Source organism: Nothoprocta perdicaria, unplaced genomic scaffold (assembly GCF_003342845.1).
Source record: "Nothoprocta perdicaria isolate Ctin4 unplaced genomic scaffold, notPer1 scaffold_193, whole genome shotgun sequence".
Lineage (NCBI taxonomy): Eukaryota > Metazoa > Chordata > Aves > Tinamiformes > Tinamidae > Nothoprocta > Nothoprocta perdicaria.
This window is the reverse complement of record NW_020455127.1, coordinates 1,231,050-1,256,285: the sequence shown is the minus strand read 5'-3', so window position 1 is coordinate 1,256,285 and position 25,236 is coordinate 1,231,050. Positions and strand designations below refer to the sequence as shown.

Below are 25,236 nucleotides of genomic sequence, written 5' to 3'. Positions count from 1 at the left end.
CACCTTGCTGCTCTGCCTGTGTCAGCAAGCATGAGAAATGACATTCCCTTCGGAGCGACTTTCCCCATAGCGGYGGAGTTGCCCCACCTCTCCTCAAGCCTCTGTTTTGTGCTTGTTACCACCTTCTCAGGCAGGAATCTAACAACAGCTTTTTCAGAAAACCAAGTAAGCTTTAGAAAATAAAACGTTGGGGGTGGGAGTAAAGCTATTTGTAATCTAACAACCCTGCATTTTAGTGCCACTTTTAATTCCTGTCTGCAAGTAGACTGCTTCGAACTTCTAGGGCTGTTCTGGCCCAAAGAGTTTAAGAGTTTAAGCAAACTTAAAGAGTTTAAGCAAACAGCAGCCTTGCATGGGAATATTTTGTTTGCCCATTACAACAAAGATCGACTTTCTACCACGTCCCCTCCTCACTGATGCCACCTCTCCCTTTTGCACAGGCCGGCGCCCAAAGCCGGAGATTGTGGCCAGCAAAGAGCAGCAAATCCAGAAGGATGACCCGGGCACGAGCACTCAGAGCAGCAACCAGTCCGACAACAGCCGCCTGTCCCGTAAGGCCCAGCCTGAGCTGAGCGAGGAGGGCGGGTGACGGGTGCTGGGCCCGGCCTGGGTGACAGTGCTCAGGCTGTGCTGCAGTTGAGGTCTCCGTTGGGTAAAGCGAGACCTTGTAAAGCTGAGTAGTTCATTGGTCGCTCCTGACAAGGTCCAAGAATTCCTGGACACCTCTGCTCTTGCTCTGGCAGCCAGTCTCAGGAGAGCAGGTTGATCCTCATGGCCTTCCCCATGGTTAACACAAGGAACCCCTCAGAAGCTCTGTCTCTTGTTGAGAACCACCTGAAGTGCTCAGGAAGCCCCACTAGAGACTCTGCAAATGCCCAGCACCTGGGAGGAAGGAGCTCCCATGCACCCATGCACCATCACGTGCTGAGGGACAGAAGAGAATCCAGTCCCCACAGCTCCTGGAGTCCTTCCTAGCTGAGCCCTACAAAGGGCCTCTCTAAGGATGGAGATTGTCTCACTCAGCCATTTTATTGCACTGGGGAGCCATCAGTTCCTGCCTGGTTATCCCAACTCATTGTGTTGTTAATTGTGTCTGCTATTAGCATTATTCACTGCTGCCATGATGCTGTATGTGAATTTCCCTGTAGTCCATCCCCTGTTCATTCATGTGTACCCTTTTCTCATCTCCTGCACAGGAGGACATGTCCTSTCCTCCTCGGACAACCTCTTTGCCTCCTATTTTTCATTGTCTTCCTATCTAGCTATATTTTTACAGTGCAAAACTTTTCCTTATTCCCTCCTCAGCTGTTTCCTCTCTTCTTCACCCATCTGTTCCCTTGCTCTCCCTAGTGTCAGTCTCCCCCTACTCGCTGCTTCCACAGCAGTGAAGCCTTCTTGAGCTCTCCCAGGCAAGCTCAATGTGTCTCATGTCTTGGTGTCCTTCTCTGCAGCTCCAGAGGCCCCAGACCGCCCAACCATCTCCATGGCATCAGAGACATCTGTGTATGTGACCTGGATCCCCCGTGGGAATGGTGGCTTCCCCATCCAGTCTTTCCGAGTGGAATATAAGAAACTGAAGAAGTTGGGAGACTGGGTCCTGGCCACCAGTGACATTCCTCCCTCTCGCCTCTCCGTGGAAATCCCAGGCTTAGAGAAAGGTAGGCACTCGTTCCAGTAAGGCTGTGCAGTCCCTGTAGGATGGTCAGCCGTCTGTCACATCCTGCTTAACCCCAGGATGTGAGCTGAACTTCCCCTCTCCAGCCTTAAACACAAGGGAAACGCTCCYGTTTCTCCAGATGCTTGGACCGGCACGGATCTGACCTCCCTCAGGGAGGCCTGCACGTGCTATTCTGTAGCCCAGGATGTAGTTACTAGCAGCATAGGAGTGTCCTGGGTTTGCAACTCCCTGGACATTATGGATCCTCTCCCTTCCTGGCTGCAGGCAGGGCATGTTGGCACACAACTCCCATTCACAGCAGGAGAGAGGGCATCGTGGAGCTGGCCCGCTTTAAAGGGGAAAATATCTAGTCAAAGAACACAAAATCRATGTTTGGGTGAAAGTAACTTATACTCTGAGCTTTAAACTCAGATTTATATTCCTTACATGTGTATAGTGAAGAAAGGAAACCTTTCCAGACCTGCTTTGTCATCAGAATGTTTTTTCAAGTATCTCTGAATCCACTCACACACCTTTCAGAGCAGAATCTTGCCGGGTGACCTGTAGAGCTTCCAGAAAGGAATGTAGGGAGGGAAATAAGAGCAGGTTCAGTTTAACATATGGCTGAATTCTGGCCAGTCAGTAATTGTGCTTCTATCAAAGCCTCTCAGAAGGCYCTCGCTGCCTGCTGGAGATGTAGCTCCAGTGCTGACAGCTGAAGTCATTGACGTCCTCGCTGCTGTCCTGGTGCAACTCTTATTTCCGATTTCTCCCCTAGGCACTTCCTATAAGTTCCGTGTCCGGGCTCTGAACATCCTGGGAGAGAGTGAGCCCAGCGCTGCGTCGCGGCCRTACGTGGTGTCGGGGTACAGCAGCCGTGTCTACGAGCGCCCCGTGGCCGGGCCATACATTACCTTCACAGATGCCATCAACGAGACCACCATCATGCTCAAGTGGATGGTATGACCTGGGCTGGAGACCTGGGTGGGAAGGGTGCAGATATATGGGTGCTTCACGGCCTGCCAGGTTACGCTGCTGGAACCTGGCACCAGCACAGAGGGAGCTGTGATCCAAGAGCTTTCTGAACATGATCCAAGAAGGAGCAAGGAAATTCTGAGAATGTAGGAAACACTTTTTGTCTGGACCTAGCCTTGTGTGCAGGAGGCGTTTCATCGTGTAACCTCAGGATCTTGATCATTTTATTTAACACCCCTTGATGCATGGGTGACTACTTGCTCTGCTGGCCAAATTCTAGGGATTCATTAGCATCTCTGACTATCCCAGAGGTTTCCAGTAGCCATGTCCCTCACTTAGCACTTTCTGGGTAGTGATTCTAGCTGCTGGCAATCATTTACAGCAGCCCACTCCAAAGGCTTTTTAGTAGGGGATAGGAGCTCCAAATTCAAGCCCTTCCAGCAGCTCAGAGCCGATCCAGAGGGATGCATCCCCCTCTTCTCTGTCACCTTCTTATTGCCAGAAGCTGCTGCATGGCAGGATGGGCACTGCTGATCCTTGACACACACGCAGCAGCTGATAAGCTTTGGTGAGGAGGGGTGGCCTCTTGCCAACCTCTACAATAAAACACTGGGTTAAAGACAGCAGGAGCAGCACAGCCTGGGACAGCACGGCCTGAGGTGGGATAGGAACAGAGCTGCTCTGCAGCAACACGAGGCCTCTCTGCTCGCTGGTTCCTGGCAAAACATAGCTTGTCTGGAAGCCCTGAGCCTAGAGGAGTGAAGGGGAAAGGGCACTCGGCCTTGCCCAGCTGAGTGCTGAGGGTTGTTTTTTCTCAGATGTATTGCTATAAGCCTTGGGAAGGAGCAGAATACTGGATGTGTGGGCTGACAGGACCGAATTCATGGGTCCTGTGTTACTGGAGAGAAGCAGAATGTGAGAGTATAAAATAACTTTCAGTCCTTAGAAGGAAGCCCTTGCTGTGCAATCCTGTGGCAACGCCAGGACAGTCTCCATGCTGGATTGTTCTCCTGTGCCACCCCCTTTCTAGCCCAGCTCCCCACCCAGCACACGGTGGATGTGAGAGCAGACCAGGGCTGCTCATTTCTGCCCTTCTCCCCTTCTCCGCAGTATATTCCAGCCAGCAACAACAACACTCCCATCCATGGCTTCTACATCTATTACCGCCCCACTGACAGCGACAACGACAGCGACTACAAGAAGGATGTGGTGGAAGGTAGGAGATGGTGGGAGACGGGTCCCAGCTGCTGGTTCCTCCTGGAAGAATCCCACGGCCAGGAAGAGCCCTATGCAGGAAAGGCAGGAGACCTGCAGCTGGGCGTTCCCACCTGAGCGCGCGCTGTTTGGGAGCAGCGCCGGGTCCCAGAGGAAGCTAACGGCCCGGTGTGCATGTTCCCTCCCCAGGGGATCGGTACTGGCACTCCATCAGCCACCTGCAGCCGGAGACCTCCTACGACATCAAGATGCAGTGCTTCAACGAGGGCGGCGAGAGCGAGTTCAGCAACGTGATGATCTGTGAAACCAAAGGTAATAAGGAGCTCTGCGGGGCAGCGCCGCCCTGCGCCTTCCCTGCCTGCCAGAGCAGAGCACAGCAAGCCACCCCTGCCTCGTGCCCTTCACCCTGCCTCAGGGAAGGAGATGGGGGCAGCTTCGGGGCTGGGAGAAGGAAGGGGTAGGTTTGTGGATGCCATTCCTTGGTACGTGCACGTACTCGTACCGGTACATGCAGCTCCTTCGTGCAGAGTCCCACAAGTCCAATGCCATTTCCCTCAGTGTGGTAGTTACCTCTTGTCTCTCTGAATGTTGGGTGGATAGTGACTGGGAGAACTTTTCCTTCCTTCTGTGAGTTGCTCTGTTTGACTTCAAGTAGTCTTCGAAACAGRTGTGCCGTCATGGTAGCAAGGGTGTAAGTCCAAGCAGGGTTTGAGAGGAGCATTTCACTCCTTTCTTTTGCTTTAGCAGCCTAAGGGAYTGGCAGATCTGCACGTTATGCACATAGGATCTGTTGATACTGCRATAGGCGTTAGCCTAGGAAGCCCTCTGGCATCCAGGAGCACCCCTCTAAAGCCACTGCAGAAGCCTGTCCAGTCCATAGCAGTATCGACATCTCTGGAGCATCCTGCTCTTCCTGTTGCCTTAGGGTAACAAGCCTATATCCAATTCCCTCTCCTTTCCCTTCACAGCTCGGAAGTCTCTTGGTCTGCCGGGTCGTCTTCCACCCTCAACGGTGCCCCCCCAGCAGCACCCCCCACTTGGTGGTGGCCACAGTGGCCTGGGCGCAGGGGCCATGGTGGCCCGTTCCAGCGACCTGCCGTACTTGATTGTAGGGGTTGTGCTGGGCTCCATCGTACTCCTCATCGTGGCCTTCATCCCCTTTTGCCTTTGGAGGGCTTGGTCCAAGCAGAGTAAGTAACCCTTCTTGAGGGCTAGTGTACAAGATGTGCTCTGCCCTGTGGGATAGATCTGACCCTGCATGTATTTAGGTTGTCCCAAAGGTCAACCACCCAAACCCACGAGTGCTGCACGTTCTGGGAGGCAGCAAAGGGTTGGGCAGAGAACAAGACCTGGGTGTCTTGTGGTTACAACAAAGGCCACCCTTTGCCCCTTGGGCTGCTTGCCTCGCTGACCTTGTTGAGAAGGACCCCTGGGACTAGCAGAAGAGAAAAAGGGCACCCCTTTCTCCTCCGTGGAGGGGCCCTTCCCGTCCTCTCTTTCCAAGGATGGCTTTGAGTGGCCAAAATAGCCGCCTGGGAGGCTTCCCCTCTGCTCCCGGCCTCAGATGTCCTTTTCTCTTCCCATTGCAGAGCAGAGCATCGACATGGGCTTCCCAGGAGCCGGGCTGCTGGTGTCCTCGTGCCAGTACACCATGGTGCCGCTGCGGGGCGTCTCGGGGCCGCGCGCCGGCGGCCACCCCTATGTGAGCGGGCCGCGCCTGGCGGGCGCGCGGCGCCTCGACGGCCTCTGCGCCTCCGCGGCCGGCGCCTACGCGGGCACCAAGGCCCGCGACTGCCGCCCGCCGGCCCTGCAGCAGGTACGAGCGCAGGCCGGGCCCCCCGGGGCCGCCGCTGCCACGCGAGCCAGGCGCTGTGGCCGCAGCGGGAGAGCACCGCGGGCAGGCCGGGCACCCCGGGCCTTGCGGGGAAGGAGGGAGCCTGGCTGCTGCTCAGAGGTTTGGGCTTTGCAGTAGCGTCCGCAAAGTGGTGGGCAGAGAGGAACCTCCTGAGGTTCAACAAGGACAGGTGCAGGGTTCTGCACCTGGGGAGGAATAACCCCAGATGTCAGTACAGATTAGAGGTCGACCTGCTGGAGAGCAGCTCCACAGAAAGGGACCTGGGAGTCCTGGTTGACACCAAGTTACCCATGAGTCAGCAGTGCCCTCGTGGCCAAGAAGCCAATGGGATCCTGGCCTGCATCAGGAGGAGYGTTGCCAGCAGGTCAAGGGAGGTGATYCTGCCCCTCWAYTCAGCTCTGGTGAGGCTGCACCTGGAGTTGGGGCAGTATTGGGGGCAGTTCTGGGCTCTYGGTATAAGAGGGCTGTGGAGCTTCTAGAGAGGGTCCAGCAGAGAGCAACTAYGATGATTAAGGGAATGGAACATCTCTTGTATGAGGAGAGACTGAGTGAACTGGACCTGTTTTCCCTGGAGAAGAGAAGGCTGAGAGGGGATCTGATTAACATGTATAAGTTCATAAAGGGAGAATGCAGGGAGGAAGGGGCCAAGCTCTTCTCATTGGTGGCCAGTGATAGGACAAGGGGAAATGGGTACAAGTTGAAACACAGGCAGCTCCATCTCCAGGTGAGGAGGAACTTCTTCACTGTTAGGGTGCCAGAGCCCTGGCACAGGCTGCCCAGGGAGGTTGTGGAGTCTCCTTCTCTGGAGGTCTTCCAAACCYRCCTGGATGCCGCCCTGTGCCACATGCTGTAGGTGTGCCTGCTTGAGTGGGAAGGTTGGACTAGATGATCTGTAGAGGTCCCTTCCAACCTTAAATATTCTGTGATTCTGTGATTCTGTGATTCTGTGTGCGGGATGGGGTGGGCAGGGAGGGCTGCGCGGTGTTGGTGCCGAGCTGATTCCTTAGGGCGGTGGCGCTAGGTGTAGAAAGGGCAGTGAGCAAAGGGACCTCCGCACGCTAACAGTTCCTGGCTTTGCTGAGCAGGTCTCACAGGGACTGCCCGTGTGGCGGGCTCGGTGCGTGTAAATGTGACACAWGCCAAGGTGGTGGCACAACGAAGAACCTGAGCTGGTTATTAACCCCCTGTGATCAAGCAGAGGTGAAAAATGAGCTATTCAGTGCTCATTCCCACTCTCTCCGCTGTAGCAGAACAAACTGTTTCAGCTTTTCTGTCTTCTTTCCGAAGAGCTTCCCCATTCTGCCCCATGGCTCTGGTTCTCCATCCCAGATGAGCCCCCACCTCATAATGCCGCCCCGGGACGCTGCTTTGCTAACGTCTTCCTCTCTCTCTGCAGCCTCATGAGGAGACCAACACCTTGCTGCAAGCAAGAGTGCTGCAAAATGGGAATGTGCAGCACGACTACCCGTCCGCCAGGTTAGACCTCCTCACAGTGGGGCAGCCTGGGATCATCCAGGGGCACCTACAGGGATATGTCCTCATAAAATCCATCCCTCAATGTACACTTGGAAAACAAATCCATTCTGAAGCACTGCACCTTCTCAGTCTACAKTTTTTTTTAATTCCTCTTAGGGCTTGAGCAAAGAGAAATTTCATTTTAGAGAGGGTCAAAACCTACTTTTGTTTGTCCTTTTCTTGTTTGTCCTTTTTTTTTTTATTTGTTTGTCCTTTTTGTTCCATCTTCTTCCTCTGCTCCTAAGTGGGAGACTAAAAAGGAGGATGAGACAACTGGCCTCTATAGCTGGGTGCTRATAAACAACTGCCCGAGCGGCTGGTGGTGTTTCGGTCACAGGGGCGTGTGCCTCGCTCGTCAGACTTCAAGTCCCTGCTCCCGTGCACCACACTGCTCCCCCCAGCCCCTGTAACATGCACCRGCGTTTCAGTCATGGATGTCAGTTCTTATCACCTCGCTTCCRTTCTGCAAGGACATCCCAATTTCCCATCTTTATTCAGGAATGCTCTATGGCATCGCATCAAAGCAGTTGGCTCAGATATTACTTAGATCTGTGACTAGTGCTGAACGACCTTGTCTGTTTGCCTGCCTCTCCAGATTGTCCAGTTCAAGACCAGAAGACAGTTCTTTCCTCTACAGTCTCCCAGATGACTCCACTCACCAGCTTCTCCAGCCCCAAGATGATTGTCCTCACCTTCAAGAGCACTTTGTTGGCCTGCATCATCCAGTGATGGGCAGCAAAATGGGCCTGGATGTTCGACGGGATCCCATGTTCCACCAAGGTCAGTGGTCAGGAAAGCTCAGAGCTTGCTTCCTCTCACTGTTTCAGGCAGATCTTGTGGGGAAATCTCATTGCCAAGCCTTCTGCAAGGCTGTGCTTGTGCTCAGTAGCGTGCTGCAAGAAGAGTTCCTTAATATTGCAGAGATCAGTGGCATGAAAAGACCTCAAAACAGTTGGAGACAGTTGAGTGCCCTGGCCACTTTTGGAATGGATTCTAAATTTTCCCAAAACTCCAACTGCTGCTGGAAGGTGCACACCCTCCACCAGCTGCAGGGACACAGTTCCTTAGTCCTTCTTAATCTTCTAAGCCTACCAGTCAAACACAAACTGAACAGTTACTTAAATCCATTCCTTTTGGACTTGCCCCAGCCTTCAGGCAGTATTGGATCAAGTAGCATTTTTTGCGTGTGTACATTTAAGACTTAATTAATACATTAATTGATACACGTAACATCATGTGAAAGCATGGCAGCCAATTCCCACAGAGGCAGGACCTCCTGAACGTGGCTCTTTGATCAGACTGCCTACCTTCATGAAGTAGGCTCTTGACTGTAAAGCAGCCACGGCATCTCCTGTTGCCATATGTAATTGTAATTGTGCCTTGCACCTCTCTTTTACAGGAAGCCCTTGCTGCCTTGGCCTGGTGCCCGTTGAAGAGGTAGAAAGACTAGATTGCTGCCAGTCCAGAGGAGACGTCCATCCCCAGAATTCACTGATCACATCTTTGGATCAGGACCTGCCAAGACATCTGAACAGCAGCCCGCCACCGCTGAGGCCTTTAGAGACTCATTCTCCTACTGGTTAGGGACCCAGCTGCCTTTTGCAAAAGACTTATTCTATAGAGAGAAAGAGAATGAGTATTTATTTTTGTATAACACCTCTATTTATATATTTATGCACTTGTATATAGATGTATATGTGCCTTTTATAATGCTRTGGAAACAGAAGGCTTCCTCAGCAATGCAGAAGGAGGGGCCAGGAAGCAGGGCAGCAGCCAGCTCSGGCACGGGGCTGTTCCTAAGAACAGAAGACTGAAAGAGAGCAGCAAAAGGAACCCTGCGGGTCACGGGCCCAAGGAGAGCTGCTGCCACGGCCCAGCTCCCTCTTTGCAGCAAGGGCTTCGTGAAGGAGGAGGCCGTGGGAAGGGTTTGTGTCTCCTCCCGCCCGGGAAGGCGCTGGCAGGAACGGACTGGAGTTGGGCCCTCAGCCCCGCCGACGGCGGCGGCCTTTCACGTTCGCGCCCTCTGCAGCCGCGGCTCTGTAAAGACAAACCCCCACTTCAACATCTGAAATAAATAAAGGCTTTAGGCTTTCCTGGGGCTAGCTGTACGCTAAATCCTCCCGTAGGAGCCTACGTGTTCTCTTTCCCCTTGAGAAAACATAAGAAAGGGACACCTAGGAAAAAAATWGATGTTTTCATGCAGTTCCAGGCCATCCGATACGGGGCTCAAGAGAAGAGGGAAGAGTCCTGTGCCAGTTAAGTGACATAAACCCCTTGCGAGCGGGACAGGTCGAGAGACAAATGAAAATGCACTCAGAAGCTTTGCACTGAGAGACCAGCGCAGTAACACTCCTCCTGGGCCTGAAGGAGCTTGCCCCAGAAAGGCAGGGTAAGAGCTGCTGAAGCTGATSGTTCGCTGTTCGCATCCTCGATGACAGAGGAATGAAAGAAGAGCTGGAAACAGAGAGGCCGGCCCCGCTCTCTCTCTGATCTGTACAGGCAGGTGCCGGTCAGGGGAAGCGTGGTCCAACTTCACCTTTGCTGTGGCTTCCTAGTGCTGGGTAAACAGCCCTTCTGCCCTCCACCATCAGACCTTCTTATTAGGGTCRTTTCCCACGTGTTTAAAGCAGAAGAAAGGGGGAAATTCTTTTATTGGGCCCATGCCCTTCTGAACACTGTAGGTCCTGAAGGGGAAGGACCCTTTGCTTTTCCAAACAAATAGCACTTCCCTTCTCTTTTTACAGTGGCTTTAAATAGCTTGGAGAGAAGGGAAACACTCTCATAGGGATAAGAGAAGCAACTCTCACTTGCCATTGCTGCAGGCACGGTAAATCAGGAACAAAATCAGCTTTAAGGCAGACCCCTTTTAGTGTATTTGAGAACAGCAGTGCCAAAACTAGACTTGCTATGTGAAATTATTTCTCATATGCAACTTTCAAAAGCCATCCTCTTGACCAAGAGCTAAGATCCACAYACACACACGCTGTGTCTGCCCAGTGCAAATCTTCACCACGGATTGATAACAATATTTACTGGTTGTATTTCTTCTTTTTATTCCCATTTGTCACTACAATCATTTTGCAAAGGAAAACAAACACAAGTTTTACAACTAAAGCCCTGCATAGCCAAAGCAGGTCCTTTCACACTTAAAGGGATTATTACCTCCACGGTTAACTCCATTCCTGTTCAAGGGGCACTCTGTGCGTTAGATACCCTTTCTGGAGTAGGAATAGGGAATGTTTCAGCTCGTGTCTCCGAGTTCCGTGAAACTGAAGGCTGGACAAAGCCCCCAAAATGGGTACCTCTAACAAGAGCGCGGTCTTTTTTTAGGCACGTATCTTTTCTGTTTAGGAATGTAATTTCATTTTTCAGGATTGCAATCTCACTGGCCATGCAGTTTAACTGTGACTCCAGCCTGGTTTCCTCCATGGTTTCAGTACTTCGGGGGCCCTGGAATTCTGCTCCCTGCAAAGAGAGAAAAGAGAGCTCCTATAAACCACGGGAGAAGAGATGGTGGGAATTTACCTTAAGTGTGAAAGGGAGGCAGATTAGCCCCATGACTGCCCTGCTCCTCAGTCAGAACTACTCAGAAATCATCAAGTAAGGGCCACTGCTTTAGGCTTGCACAGATGGCTGCTTTAATCCGTAATAAAGAGCAAAGAAATAGCCCAATTTGTCTGTCTCCATACAACAAGGGAATAGCTTTGTCTTGCTGCAAGACCCTTTCTAATTATAAGCAGGTAGGAAGGAAGATAGGTTTGTTTCAATACTAGAAAATGACTAAGTAAGAAACTAACAGAGAAGCTAAGATACGGCCTGCTTCAGGATCAGACCACTCACCTGCCTTTCAGTAAGAAGTGGAGCAGCCCTCGAGGCTGCTGTTGGCTGCTGAGGCTGCCACTAGTCACAGTTAGACTGAACTGCTCACCACAAAGCACGATCTTAGACCGGAGAACCAGCAGGGCCAGATAAATACCTAACATTTCTGAACAAGCCTAAGCCCTCGTGTGGTATAGTGGCTCAAAGGCTTACCAGATCATTCTTCAGGGAATCCAACTTAGTTTCAAGTCGTTGCTTTTCACGGCAGAACTGGTTCAGCTGCTGCAACTTGCTGGTGTTTTCTTTTGTCAGCATCATGAGCTGCTGCCGCAGGTCTAGGATTCTTTCCTAGAGAGATATAAACAGGTAAGGCAGGATGAGGGGCAATAAAAATTATGTGATATAGGGAAGAAGTGCCAGGCAGGAATATAAGTGGCACAGAACAGAGGCAGATACATGGACAGACTGTGATCCGGAATGCACCRCGTAATCCTGTAACACCCTTAATAACGAAGGTTTTCCATTTTATCAATATTATATTTTAGGATTGCAGATGACTCAGCAGTTCGGTTTGCTGCGCAGCCCTGCAAGGAGAGGCGGCTCGCTGCAAGCCTGCGCCTGATCTCACTAAAGTCAATTGCAGAAGTTTTGAGCCGGACCTAGAGGTGCTCTCTGCTGAGGGACACCAGAGGAGGGAGCAGTGCGTGTCCCAGCGCGGCTGAGCCCAGAACGTGTTGCCTACTAACACCCACAGGGAGTGTTTCAGATATATGTATAAAGGGGATCGTATTTTACTGCACAGGGAAAAAATATTGATCAGTTTAAAACAGGAAGATATGATGCTTGCCCAGGGAGATTTTTTGGATCTTTTGTGGTCTGYCCCAGGCTGCTTTCAAACTTTTTCTCTCTGTATGTTATGCAGTGACATCCAATGGGGCTTTGTGAGGACAGTGCAAGAGYGCTGCCTGCTCACACTATCACAGCAAAGCCTTAGGCTCTCTACGTAGCCCTGCACCTTTCCTGCTGCTGGTTCCTGGCCTTCTGCACGGGCTGAAGCCCCGGGCTGGAGGCAGCATTCAGCTGTTCTGCGTTCAGAAGCGCTATCAGCAGATCGGGTGGGAGGAGGCAGCCCGTGCTCAACGCCAGCTGCAAGCCAAAGAAAGCTTTCCAGGAGAACCCGGCCTAGACGCTGAAGGCAGAAGGATGTACTCGAGGAAAGTAAAAACAAACATAAACAAACAACACAAAACCAGGTCAGCTACTTCACTGAAAAAATAGGCTGTGTTGCAGCAGCTGGAAGAAAGACGGAAGATGATGGGAAATAAGCATTGAACATTCTGGGTTGTTGCTGACAGGTGGGAAAAGAAAAACAAAACAAACAAACACGTTATTAAGGATTCTAACATGGTCGTTCAGTCCCAAGCAAATGAGGCCTCAACAGAAGAGCATGGTCATGCATTGCCCCTCCTGCTGTCCTTGCTCCTTACCTCCCACTCCTTGAGTTCCTGGGAGTGCACATGTTCCTTCTCCATCATTTGCACCTTTAGCTCTTCCAAGCGTGTGTTAACGGAGTGTGCCTGCAGGGCTTCTAAATCAACCAGCCGGCCAAACTTGGTCATCATCAGCTGATTACACTTCTCCTCCAGTCCTGAGCAATAATAAATAGGTCATTCTCTAATAAATAGGTCATACGAAGCCACAACCAAGCAGTGCCCGTTGTCCTGTTGCTGGCCAAGCCTTTGTTGCCCCCAGCCCACGTGCCAGGCCAGGCCTGGTCAGTCACTCCCATGCCACAGGCTGTGTGAAGCTTCGGCAGTTCCACGGAGGCGAGTTTGGCAGCACCAGGTACCCGGACATCTTTGGGTTTGGTCATTCAGGAATTGTTTTGAATAGAGCTTGTCTTGCTCTTCAAAGCAAGAAAGAGAAAGGAATTGCTAAAAAAAAAAATACTTATGTGGCTTTAGAGAAAGTACTTTTTTTCCGAGCGGTTCTAACTTAGAGCCGAAAAAACCAATTGTGTGTCCTGATTTCCAGTGTCCCATCTCAGTCAGCTCTCCTTTTGCTAAGTTGCCCAAATACTTAACAGAGCCAAATGACTCCGCAATGCTGGAGCACAACCAGTGCTTCATCAGAACAGTCCGCTCACTCCGTTCTTCCTGTTTTATTTTCTGCAGTAGCCAGCTGGGACATCTGTGTGAGTGCAAAGATGACAGGCAGCTGTGGGTTACCCACAGCCAGGGAGGGATACAGAAAGAGCACTAGCAAACTGTGTTGTCTGGAGTCTCTGTTACTCACGTTGAATCTTTGTCTCCATCTCCTTTTTGTCCTGGAGAAGCTGCTTGTGTTGCTGCCTGGCCTTCTGGAAGATCTCTCTCTGCATTATCTTTTCATTCTGTAGGTCCACTATTCTCTTCTGCAGATACTCCAAGGACTGGTTGGTAAATACCAAAGCTTGGGAGAAGTCATTGGGCATCTCCCCATTAACCAAGTACTCCACCTGCCAGAAACAGCCATAAGCAAGGCTGACTTAGTTTCTAAGAGGGCTGGGGATCTCTCTGGATAACAAATGTGCAAGTGCTAGAGAACTATCAAGGGAAGCAACACTAGACATAGACACAACTCTCATCTTGGACCAAAGAATCACTATCACTAAACAAAGCTCAGAGGCTGCTTAGAGCTATGCGCCGATTCTCCCCACACAAAGTGGTCTGCTTTTCCTCAGACAGCATCCGGAGTGGAGGGGGAGACGGGAGTTTGTGCTTTCAGCTGACCTGGCAGCTGCAGAATTGCAGCCAAGCAGGAGACTCTCCCGTCCTTCTTATCAACGTGTTAAAGCAGAGAGAGAAAGCGAATGGGGAGAGCCGAGCTGGCCTCCGAAGCAGCTGAGCCAGAACAGGCCGAGGCAGATGAGGCCCAGCTTCTTGCTCTGAGGACAAGACWCAGCCCCGAGGAAATAAGAGCATTGTCTTCAGTTCTCCTCTTCATTTTCTACTCATTATCCATGAAATAACAGCTGTGTGGATGAATGCATTGCATCCAATTCAGCATTCTTGAACTGGGCAAAACTCCCACTAGTTTCAATAGGGTTTTTTTTTTCCAGGAGACTATCAACAGGCATAAAGCTCAAGAAAAATCCCACACCAAACCTGTACAATGCTTGAAGGCTACACACATTTCAGCCAAGCTGCCTGTCCTTACCCATTTTCTGACAGCATAGGAACAGAGAAGGAAAAAGCCAGAGAAACAGTGATATGAAGCTCAATTCACGTATCCACCACTCTGAGGATAATGTAGCAAGTCCACAACTAAGGATCCCCACAACCAGTTATTTTCCAAAGGTACACAGGCTATTTTGCATCTGCCAAAAGCAGAAGTGACAAATGCAGAATATGTGAGTTACCTGATGGAGTTTCAAAGGCACCACTACATGCAACTCGTTCAGTTTCTGCTGCTTTTCCCGTTGAAAGCTCTCCAGTTCCCCCACTGCTGTGTCCAGGCTGGCCTCTATTACTTTTGCCTGCAGAAAGACAAGCATGGGCAAACACAATTCTCAAGYAAGTTCTCAAGCGAGGCAGCAAGTTCTGTGTTACAATCCTTGCCATGTAGGGAAAGAAGCACAGAAAAAAAATGATGCCTTTTCTTTCTTTTTTTTTGCCTTTTTTAAGGACATGCTATGGKAGATGAGTTTTGCTAACATGAGAGCCAGCTACCTCTTCAAGCCAGACTCTGTGCTGAATACTTCTGTGCACATGCACATAAATGTCTCTTTCCTGAAGAAGCCCTGTATGCATCAAGAAACAGCTGCTTTSTTTAGTATTTAAAACACTTCTAAACTTCCAGAGCCTGCAAGATATTTTTATTGTGTTAGGCCTGGAAATGCTTACTGATTCGGAATGAAAAGGAAATAATTCAGACTCAAATGTCAGGCCCCAGGGTGAATATGTGGCAGCTGGCACTTTGGAAGCCTTTAAAAACTAAACAAACAAACAAACAAAAGTTTTAAGTTAACTATATTTGATGGGACATTTTTGAGACACAATAAAARGGAGCCTTGCATAACTTTTCTTGGCAGAACTCTCTCTCTCAGTCCTGGATAACCTTTTAAATTAATATATTTTTGAATTAATACAAATCAAATGCCTCAATGAATGTAGAAACTGAAACAAATGCTAAAAAGAAAACTTACCAGTGACAAAGAGCAGAAGAAAATAACTGGAGGAGCAATAAATAGATGCAAGAGCTGGAGCTCTTATTCTCCATTTATCTCAGCATGTATCTGTGCTAGAAAAAGGATTCTTTGTATGTTCCATCCCCATGAGCTGGCATACAAGATAGGCCAGGTTACATCAGGCGCTGCATCTGACCCAGAGGGTCCAAGTTCTGATGCTSCATGAGGATTAGACTGCTGGAAAGGAGCCAGATCTAAAGCCTAGATCCAGCCTCAAAGCAGCTGGGGCTGGACCACCTCGATTTAGCTGTTTTTCTGGGTGACCCAYGTTGGGCCTGGTGCTGTGGCTGTGAGGCGGCATCCTGCTCCCATGCTAGCAAGGTTYGATTTGAGGTCCCTTGGAAGGTCAGTATTTTGGTTTTAAACCCCAGCCCAWCTCAGTATCATGGTGTGCACACCCTGCTGGAGGCAGCTGATGCTTGCAGAGAAGAGGACACACGGTACCTTTTTGGCCAAGGCATCATACTCCTTTCTGAGGTTATCAGCAACTTTCTTCTCCTCTGCTAAGGCTTCCTCGAGGTCCAAGCGCTTCTCTCGGAGCTGGATGGTGTTTTGGAAGAGCGCCTCATCACAGTCTGGGAAGGAAAGGGTCATAGGAGAGCTTAGTGTCATTATGACCGTGCTGTAACTGCAGGCTTCAGCTAGTTGCTTCTCCTACTATGCAGGTTGCCCATAATAACACCAAACTGCTGGTTCCTTAGAGCTTTGTCAAACTGCAATGAGTTGGGCTGAGTTGCTCCATAACACTGCCTGGACATCTTGGATGGATCTTTTTTTCTTCACATTCAGGCAAAATMGTTTGTTTCCAGAACTAAACATGCACCAAAGGCAATATTCAATTCAGATGCTCAGAAGCGAGGTTGTGCAACTGAGTCCCAGTAGTTAACAGTGTTATGGTACACTCTTTAGATATGAGARAATACAGTTATTTTTCAAGAGCACCTATCAGTATAAACAATGGACATGCTATGGGGATCATTTATAGCTCTGTTTGCAAAGGGAACTGGTGTTCATATGATCTGCTTGCTTTGTTTCATACTACAGAAGATCTGTGAATTTCTGTCTGATGCAGTGACTTTAATAATACTTTTCAATAGCTCATTATCAACCCAAATCAGTTGGTATAATAAAAAAATTGTCCAATTAGGGACAAGACAAACAACACTTAAAATCTCAAATATGAAGGTGCAAATGTAGCTTATTATTTCAACACTTAAATTAGTAGTTTGAGTTGCTTTAATAAAAAGTAAAAATCTTCATTATTTCATCCTAACTTTTCATTAAAAAAGAAAGATAGACAAGGATTTAATAAAAAATCCAATATATGAAAATGAGGATTTTCAATTCAATTTAAAAAATGTGATAAGGCAATTTGATGGTAAATGCTAACTGAAAATAAAGCAGTGTGGTTAAGTAGTCCTTGTTGCATCACTCAAAGATCAACCTAGAGATTCTTTAAAGGGGTTATTTTAAAATTGTTTAAACACTGTTTAAAAGTCTTGCCTTCGTTGAACAAACGAACGAGGAGATCTTTGCAATAAAAGAGCTCCCAACCATTCGGATACCCACCGGAGGCAAGCCTAGCAACAGGCAATTGCCACAGAACTCCACGAGGTGGTAACCAAGAGCTTAATTTAACTCCACGAGCGAGTTTCTCCAAAAGTCCCCTGCACAGGCATCCAGCAGGTTTCTGGTCAGCATCTGCAGCCCTGCTCCAGCTCTGGACTGTCTGGACAAAGACTGTCTTTGCCACAGAAAGCAGCCATTAAAGGGGAACGGTCCTTCTCACAGAGTAATTGATTCTTAGCATTCAGCTAAGATWTACTTCTTCTAAAGACCTTAAAGAAGGTATTCTTTACAACCACTGGTTTCATTATTTTCACTGAGATTTCCTAAGGAGAAAAGTCCCACTCGGGAAGAGTGAACACATTCTGAACCTTTCTAATGGCGCTGTTGTGAAGCAATTTATGAGAAAATCTGTCTTCATTTCAAAATGCACAATATTGCATACAAAGTTAAGCAGCTAAACAATCTAGAGAAMGGATGTCTGAGGTACTTTTGGGACAAACGGAGTCATCAAAGACTTCATCTTCAGATCCTGAATCTTCTTCATCACTCTCCAAGCTGGACTCTTCATCACTCTCTTCTTCACTCTCATCTTCTTCATCTGAAAGAAAAGGACATTACTGTTGGTCTGCAGAAGACTCATAGGTGCCATAGCTGAGCTCTAGGCTGACGTACTGGTGAACACTAAGAATCTAAGACAGAGCACTCTAATAACATGTGGACCCAGGCACCTTTTCCTACCCTATTGATTTGAGGATTTTACAGGAAAAAAAAAATCACCCAGTAGCACCATACACTCAAGTGAACACTGGCATATTTGGGGGGACTTTCTTCAAAGATTTTTCTTCTCYTTATATGTGCTAGATACTTGGATTTTAAACCTTGCGAGTTTACCATTCTCCTACACACATTAACCAGTTAGGTAAAATGCACAGAGGCACCAAAACTGTCACAAGCATCACTGTTACGTGTACTTTTTGCACCTCATGTCACCCCTGAAATCAAAAATCAAATCAGGGATGGCAAAAACATATTTTAGCTCAGCAACACTGTACAGTCTTAATAGATTAAAACCGAGTCACCAAGATAAATGAAATCATTTCACAGTATGTTTGGTCCAGTGACTAATGGATGACTGTAAATTGGGTTTATGAACTCTCATTAGTCAATGGCCTGATTAAATGAAAGTGTCATGAACATGGCAGATAAACGACTTATCCATAGTTCCCAGTTCTAGCACTGGAAGTAGCTATTAAGAGCTTTGTCTCTTCTTCCTACCAATTGTCAATATATCCTCAATACTCAACTCAAATATAATCATGCCAGAGACTGAGTTACAGYGTTTTTCTAATTCAGAATGGCTGCCAGAGAATGAGGGTTTGCATATATGCCAAAGCTGGGTCGGTCTAATCGATTTCTTTTTTTGAATAAAGTTGAAAATTCAAAAAAAAAAAAAAAAATAGGAAGGAAAGAGTCTCCAACCTGTTTCTCTTACTACTTCTTTCTTTTTAATGCGCTTGATTTTTTTTTTCAGAACTTTGGTCAGGAAACGGGCAAACTTGTTATTTTCTCCAAGAGATGCATGGAAGGTGGCATAGAGAGCTTTCTCACAGTCCTGAAGCTTTGCAATCTCATGCTTTCTATCCTCCATCTGTGTATGGTAGCTATTTAATTTTTGCTATATATATAAGAAAAAAAAAGAGCTCTTAATTTAACATGTGTGATTTGCCACTAATTCACATCATTAAATACCCATCAAAGAAAGCTTTTCTAAATCTTTAATAATTGCAACTACTTAAAGTTAAAAATGACCATTATTGACATGAATAGCTTCCTGTTCCTCAAAATTAGCACTGGTCACCAGGTCAGTACTAAAAAGAARCCAAGATATGCCATCATTTATTTTATGCTTTGATTTTGTTTTAGGCCACCCATTAACAGTAACACTAAATCCAAAGGCGTGTGGACTACTTACTTGCATGGTCTTCTGCTCGCCAAGGAGAGTGTTAACACGCCCCTGTAGAAGGTCCTCATGTTTCTCAAAGTTCTTCAGGAGGAGCAGCTCTTCAAACCAGGTGACGTGGCACAGGTCAGCACATTTCATCTGCACATCCAGCTTCAGCTTCATGTGYCGCAGGAAGCGCAGCTCAGCATCAAAGTTGATGACCAGTCCGTGGATCTGGAGCATATGGGAAAGGCAAGTCAGAGTCAGGGGAAGTGTTAGGAGTGGAGCTAAACAGGCCAAACCACAGAAAGGAGCAGAAGGACTAAGTCAAGTTATCTGAGAGCTGAGAATATCATGTGTCTATGAAGGTATGGTGATCCTTATTTTTTTTTCCCCTTCATCAACTTTCCAAATGATTTCTAATATTCCACTGGTAGAGTGGGGTTGTTCAATCAGAAAAAAAACATTGTTTCCTACCCTTTTAATCAAGGACTCCTGTAAGTACAAGTTTCTTATCTTCTCCCTCTTTAAAACTTCCAGTTCCATTTCTGTAGGCTCTGCCTTCTCAATCTCAAAAACCCTGGGCTGTTTTGGCTGCTCTGTGATGGCAGATGGGGCTGGTTTTATTGACCTCATGCTCGCGCCCCGCGCCATAGGCTCAGGCTCTCTGATGGAAGGACCATGGAGAAACTTTTCCCTGAAAACACCAAGGGATGGCGACCCTTCCAGCTGTTCGTGGAGCTTTCTCTTGGCCTCCTGCTCATGTTTGAACTTCATGAGGATGTCACTGTCAAACTGGAATTTTTTTTCCGGAACTTCCTCTGGGTGTAACTGAGGAATTGGGGGAATAGGGCGCTTTTCAGATAAATCCAAGGCTGCCTGCACGGATTCCAGTTCTTGCACTAARCACTTGATTTCATCAATAATAGAAACCTTAAGATCCCGCAGAGACATGATCTGCTTGTTCATATTTGCTTTCTTCTCATGGATCTGTAAAAAGGAAATAAATAAATAAATACATACATACATAAATAAATACATAAATAAATAAAAAGATTCCCCAGGGACACATACAATATGTGATCTTCCTCAAGACAAGTAATGGATAAGTGGCTTGTCATACTGAATTTCCTTCTTTTCCTATTAGCCTTCTTTTCTGTAACTTCTCTGCATACTAGCACTTCTTAGACAGCTGTCCCTCAATCTGTGGTTTTAGATTCTTCGGGGCTACCTCCTTCTCCTTAACAGTGTAAGGTGTAAAAAGGGAAAGTGGGGCTCCCACCATGCCTCAGTTCTTCTTTGAGTACAAATTTACTGACACGAGATACTGAAGCAGTGCAGAAAGCAGGCACAGACCGAAAATTAACAGTGGCGTTCCAAAACATCAGCCATTTGGTCTGGCTCTGATTAAATACAAAGAGTAGCTCTGGCTTTTATATGTGGCCCTCCAGTCAGGCAGACASTAATAAAATAGTTATCTACAGTGTCCTTAAAGCAATCTTTAYGATAAACACTGTCAAATGCACATCTGTACAACAATTCATCTTCTCTGATGAAGTCTTTGAAACAAAGCCTCAAAGATATGAGCAGTTCTCTATAAATGTAGGCTCTGGAAGACAAGAGTGTCTTTTATATGTGAAGCTGAAAACACAACTACTGGGGGCAATGTGAAGTAAAACAAGTGTTTGAATTTTCAAAGTACAGTTGAAAGCAATATTAAATGCAAGGAAGTTGCAAAGTTGCATTCTGCAAGATTTCGCTATCAGATTTAAAAAATAAACAAACAAACAAAAAAAACCCCAACAACACTACATGTCCAAAACTAATTCTCTTGAAGCCTTCGAACACTTTGGGATCCCAAAGTCAACTGGGAAACTTTTGGATCATCTAAATATTTTTCTCCAACTTGAAGATAAGCATCCACTCATCTGAAATGTAAGAGGCATGAATTAAACAGCTGAGTGCATCCAAATGTATTAGTGACATCTTGCTTGCATCTTAACTGACCTGTAGACAGAGCTCAGTAACAAAGTGGCACCGTATTCATTTCCTCTCTTCACATGAATTAACAAGAGAATGTGACCTAACATATTAATGCATTTGGCAAAGACTTTTCTCATCCTGATAAAAGAAAACAACACTACACACCAGCCATCGGGAGTAACAGGAATTCTGCTTCTGTATAAACCTGGGATTTACAAGATGAGCTATTCTCTTTGTTTGCATTGGCTTCTGCTCCTGCATTGGCATATCCTACATGCCTCATACTGCATGTTCACCACTGGGTGCCGTGTAACATCAGCACTCAGTGAAGTACTGAAGCCTGAGCATTAAACTGATACAGCAATTCACTGAAGATTGTTGCCTCAACACTGAGGCATTGCCTCAGTAATACGCAAGGCAAGAAATGCCTCCATAGCAAAAATCAGCTAGACAGTGCTGATGGACAAGGCCAATGGCCATATTTCTTCATTGGTCTTTTAGTTAAATAATTTGTCCTCACTCTTTTGCACTCTAGCTATACAAAATAAGGAAAAAAAAATGTATAAGTTTCTRTGAGAGGAAGGAAAATAGACTAGAAGTCACAAGGAAACCAACAAGGATGCTGCACAAAAATTGAGCTTGTTAAGCCTTAGTGATTAAAGTCAAGTTATCTGAGAGCTGTTTTTATACAGATTTTCATGATAGGGATTATTTACCTCAGTGTTTTAGGRAAAGCATATCACTGACTAGATGATGGGACTTGTTCAGAACAATTGAAAGACAGAYGATCCTGCTGAAGTGCTGGAAAGGGTAAATTTTCCTTCTCAAGAGGGGCCAGCTGAGAGTTACCCTGGCTTGATTCGAGCTGGAGTTTCACAAAGAACTAACAGTTCGTGAGAAGAAAGTTGATTTGTAACTAAAGCTGACTTGACACAGTCTATTCTTTAAGGCTTCCCACATCCAACTTGAACTCCTTTCAAAAAAGGGCATCAGGACTAACCTGTTACTCTCCCTCCTCAAAAAACAGGAACATATTCATACTAATGAATCAGTTTACCTACCAGCACTTCCAGGGATGCAAGTTGTACCATCTTCCTCTCAGTGTTCATTCGCTTGTGTTCAGGGACTTTGTAGTCAGCAGCTGTCTTCAGTTTATAATCTCCCATATTTTCCTGTGCTTCTTTGATGTCCTGGGCATCTTTGGGATTCTCATAGTCATCACTAGGTTTGTTCTTGTATCTGGTAGGTACAAAATAAAACAGAGCTTTAAAGTAGTGAACATACAGATGAAGGAACAGGGTCATTTGATGCCTTCCGATTTGTGCAGCAAGGCTTGGGAGATGAGCTAGGGATCAAGAGAAAACCACATTCCTCTTTCACAGACCCATGGATACTTTGAGAAGCACAGCCTTGCATATATGAAGGAAAATCTCAAGTGGATTATTTATCTACCCAAGAACTCTTTCACCATAGACCTGCCATGGGGCAGGTTAAACCCTGGCACTTGGATGGATTTATAGGGATGGATTTATAGCACRTGCTGCTCCTATTCCTAGGGACCCATGTTTAAGCAGCCTGCCAAGCAGTAGCACAAAATATGTGACAATATTTTCTTTATTATTCAACTTTTAATAGTTTCAAAAGAGCTTGTTCTCTGACACCACATTTGTTCAATTTCCATTCATTTCCTAGTGATGAGTTCCTGTAACTTCCACAAAAATTCAAAGATTTTTCATCCCCCTTGCTTGTCTCCCAAGATGGGAGCCAGCAGGGAGCACAAAAGCATGTCACAAGCCCACTCTCAAGTAATGGTAATGATGTTAGTGCAACTAATTTATTCCAGCTGTTGCAGCATCTGCTCTGTTTGCTGTTGATGAGGTTAACTGAGGGTTAACTCTAATGGTCCATTGGGTCCGTAAGTCATCATCAATTTAACCCCTCTCTTTCTCCGTAGCTGAAGATACAGCTACCTAGCTGAACCAGTGATCATCTCAGATTGTTTAATATTTTAGAAGATAACCATGGTAGCTAATTGAAAGATTTTAATCTTCACTTGAGACTTATAAGAACATAAAAGCACGTATATTTTACATTATAAACATTAGAAGAATAAGACACTAGGTAGTGATATGATAGCCCTGTATGACAGCTAAGTAGAAATATTTGACTTTAGACAAGAAGCAGAACTAACAAGGCAGAAATTCTGATTTGAAACTCACAGTTCTTCCCATTCCTCCTTTCTCTTCATGATTTTAGCTTTGATCTTGTCTGATTTCTCAACAATTTTTTTGATTCGCTCGCGCTGGCTTTCTATAAGACGTGTAGTCACCGTTTGTGCCACTGACTTTTTCCGCTTTTCCGCCTCCGATCCCCCCTCCACATCTCTAGCACCTGSACCAAAAATATAACCCCATGAACATGTAAGTGTTGGGCAGCACAGTGCAGTGCCAGCTACTGCAAACCCCTAGGACAGCTCCTAGACAGCTGGTATAGATGAGGATCCTCCACATCAGTGACCATTCTGAGTGTATACATGCTGTTTTGACTTCACCTGTTACCCACACAGTTGGCAGACTACACTGGTTATGTATGTATATATGTCACTATGTAACATACTATAATTTATTTTGGATAACAAACTGGAATGAAGGACAGAAATGATATTACTGAGAAGCTTTAAATGATTACCACTAGTCCTTTGCAAATGCCTTGACTCGCTCATAATGTCCTTTTGCTCTGTCTCTTTCCATTCTTGCTTAAGCACTGTCTTCTTCCATGTCTCACGCTGCTTGTCTTGGTAGCATTTCTCAGAGAGTGCTAGAAGTCGATAAGTAGAAATTTTATGATCGCTTTGAATAGCGTGAACAATGACAGTGTCAAATTCCAGGGAGTCCCGAAACCTGAAAATAAACAAATTTGTCAGAACTGTCTGATTTCAGCAGAAGCAATTACCATTTTTCCCTCTGTGACCAAAAAAACATGAGTAATGCAATATACTAATCACACACACAATCATTACAGATAAGATCACAAGTCAGTAACTAATAGCAAAAAGACATCTGACACTGTCTATTATTTTTCATCCAATGGAGATGGATGAACAGGAATGGAGATGCCCAAGAATAAATACATGAACTGTTCTCTCTATACTGATACTTGTACCTGGTTCTTCAGGGACTATCTTTCATCCTCAGCTAAGGAGTGATTAGAAGAGGTTCATTCAAATCTCATCATCAGTGAAACACCCAATGTATCATGCTATATTTCACCAAGTCATTTCTGTTAGTGTTTATAGTTTTATTGTGGGTTTATTTTTATAAATGCTGATAATGCTTATTAAATGCTTAATGCTTTATATATTTGTGGTAATGCTTATATTTAAGAAAAAAATGCATTTGCATCATGTTTTTAATGACATTAACATATCCAATGGCATGCCCTATGCCTGAAGAGCAAGAATTTATTTCATAGATTATTCTTCAAGATTTTAATAAAAGTTTTTGGATCTCATTGATCTTACTGACAAAACACGGGCAATTTTTCTCAAAAAAATCATATAGAACTGGATCAGAATTACGTTACTTTCTTGATCTGTATATCAGAATTATGAGTGAGAATTCAAAAGGAGTAAACACACCCAGATATCCACACATACTCTTGTATATGTCCTAAGCCATATAAGAACAGAATTGTAACAGAAAAGGAGAAGCATTCATTATACAATATTTTCTTTTCAAATTCTTATACAATAATTTTTTTTTAAAATACTTTTTCTTTCTGTTTCCTTCTGGCAGACAGAACTTAGTAGATGATAAGCTTCATGCAAGGTCAGAAGCAGAGGTAGAAGTGGTACTTACCGCTTTTGTAACTTCTGCAGTCCAATTAACTGTTTCTCCTGCTCCCAAGCCATCTCCTTTTGCACTAACTGGATTCTCTGTGCTTTTTGCCTATCCAGCTCCTCAAAGATCCTATGGTCCATCTCATATTGCTGCAGAAAGACATAAGCCCCACATTACAGTACCTTGGCTACAAGCTTTTGGTACAATATGTTTTTGCCCAGAGTTCCACACACAACACAATTTTCTACTTCAGAGGCTCTATCTTTATGGAGAACCAAGCTTTTCCCATGTGCCTCTTAAAAGGCATAAATCACGAGCTGTGATTTAGAATTCCTGGCAAACTATGTATTTGCAGGACTAATTGATCCACAGGGTTGGACATGTTTGGCTCTAATGCACTGGGTGGCAACATTTTGAAAAAAGAAGCCTCTAAAGGTAAAAGAACTTTATGAAAACCRTATGTACCTCTCTGTGCAGCTGCATATGCTTTGGCAACTCCTGATTCTTTCGAAGCAAAGAAAGAAACTCATGTCTCAGTGCACTTATCTCTTCCCTTTTCTTGTTTTTCTTGTCTTCAGCTTCCTTCATTATCTGCTCATACTCCTTTCTCTGCCTGGCTTTCTCAATGCTGAAAGTTCA

General features: G+C 46.3%; 2 protein-coding genes across 2 annotated transcripts in view; one reads left to right on the top strand and one right to left on the bottom strand.

The window, feature by feature from the left end:
- The window catches only part of BOC (BOC cell adhesion associated, oncogene regulated), a 52,820-nt gene extending 43,890 nt beyond the window's left edge, over positions 1 to 8,930 (top strand). The window contains exons 10-19 of the mRNA XM_026037234.1: positions 441 to 551; positions 1,452 to 1,658; positions 2,436 to 2,617; positions 3,743 to 3,848; positions 4,037 to 4,159; positions 4,816 to 5,037; positions 5,437 to 5,663; positions 7,099 to 7,178; positions 7,813 to 7,997; positions 8,617 to 8,930. Coding sequence (XP_025893019.1) covers positions 441 to 551; positions 1,452 to 1,658; positions 2,436 to 2,617; positions 3,743 to 3,848; positions 4,037 to 4,159; positions 4,816 to 5,037; positions 5,437 to 5,663; positions 7,099 to 7,178; positions 7,813 to 7,997; positions 8,617 to 8,801 — 1,628 coding nt within the window. The 3' untranslated portion in view covers positions 8,802 to 8,930. The remainder of the gene's footprint in view (positions 1 to 440; positions 552 to 1,451; positions 1,659 to 2,435; positions 2,618 to 3,742; positions 3,849 to 4,036; positions 4,160 to 4,815; positions 5,038 to 5,436; positions 5,664 to 7,098; positions 7,179 to 7,812; positions 7,998 to 8,616) is intronic.
- Positions 8,931 to 10,231: 1,301 nt separating this feature from the next.
- The window catches only part of CFAP44 (cilia and flagella associated protein 44), a 38,490-nt gene continuing 23,485 nt past the window's right edge, over positions 10,232 to 25,236 (bottom strand). The window contains exons 21-35 of the mRNA XM_026037228.1: positions 25,063 to 25,225; positions 24,616 to 24,746; positions 23,450 to 23,658; positions 22,978 to 23,149; positions 21,820 to 21,997; positions 19,253 to 19,765; positions 18,806 to 19,009; positions 18,313 to 18,508; positions 17,321 to 17,431; positions 15,709 to 15,839; positions 14,437 to 14,553; positions 13,332 to 13,533; positions 12,524 to 12,684; positions 11,250 to 11,384; positions 10,232 to 10,682 (exon numbers count right to left, since the gene is read on the bottom strand). Coding sequence (XP_025893013.1) covers positions 10,404 to 10,682; positions 11,250 to 11,384; positions 12,524 to 12,684; positions 13,332 to 13,533; positions 14,437 to 14,553; positions 15,709 to 15,839; positions 17,321 to 17,431; positions 18,313 to 18,508; positions 18,806 to 19,009; positions 19,253 to 19,765; positions 21,820 to 21,997; positions 22,978 to 23,149; positions 23,450 to 23,658; positions 24,616 to 24,746; positions 25,063 to 25,225 — 2,902 coding nt within the window. The 3' untranslated portion in view covers positions 10,232 to 10,403. The remainder of the gene's footprint in view (positions 10,683 to 11,249; positions 11,385 to 12,523; positions 12,685 to 13,331; positions 13,534 to 14,436; positions 14,554 to 15,708; positions 15,840 to 17,320; positions 17,432 to 18,312; positions 18,509 to 18,805; positions 19,010 to 19,252; positions 19,766 to 21,819; positions 21,998 to 22,977; positions 23,150 to 23,449; positions 23,659 to 24,615; positions 24,747 to 25,062; positions 25,226 to 25,236) is intronic.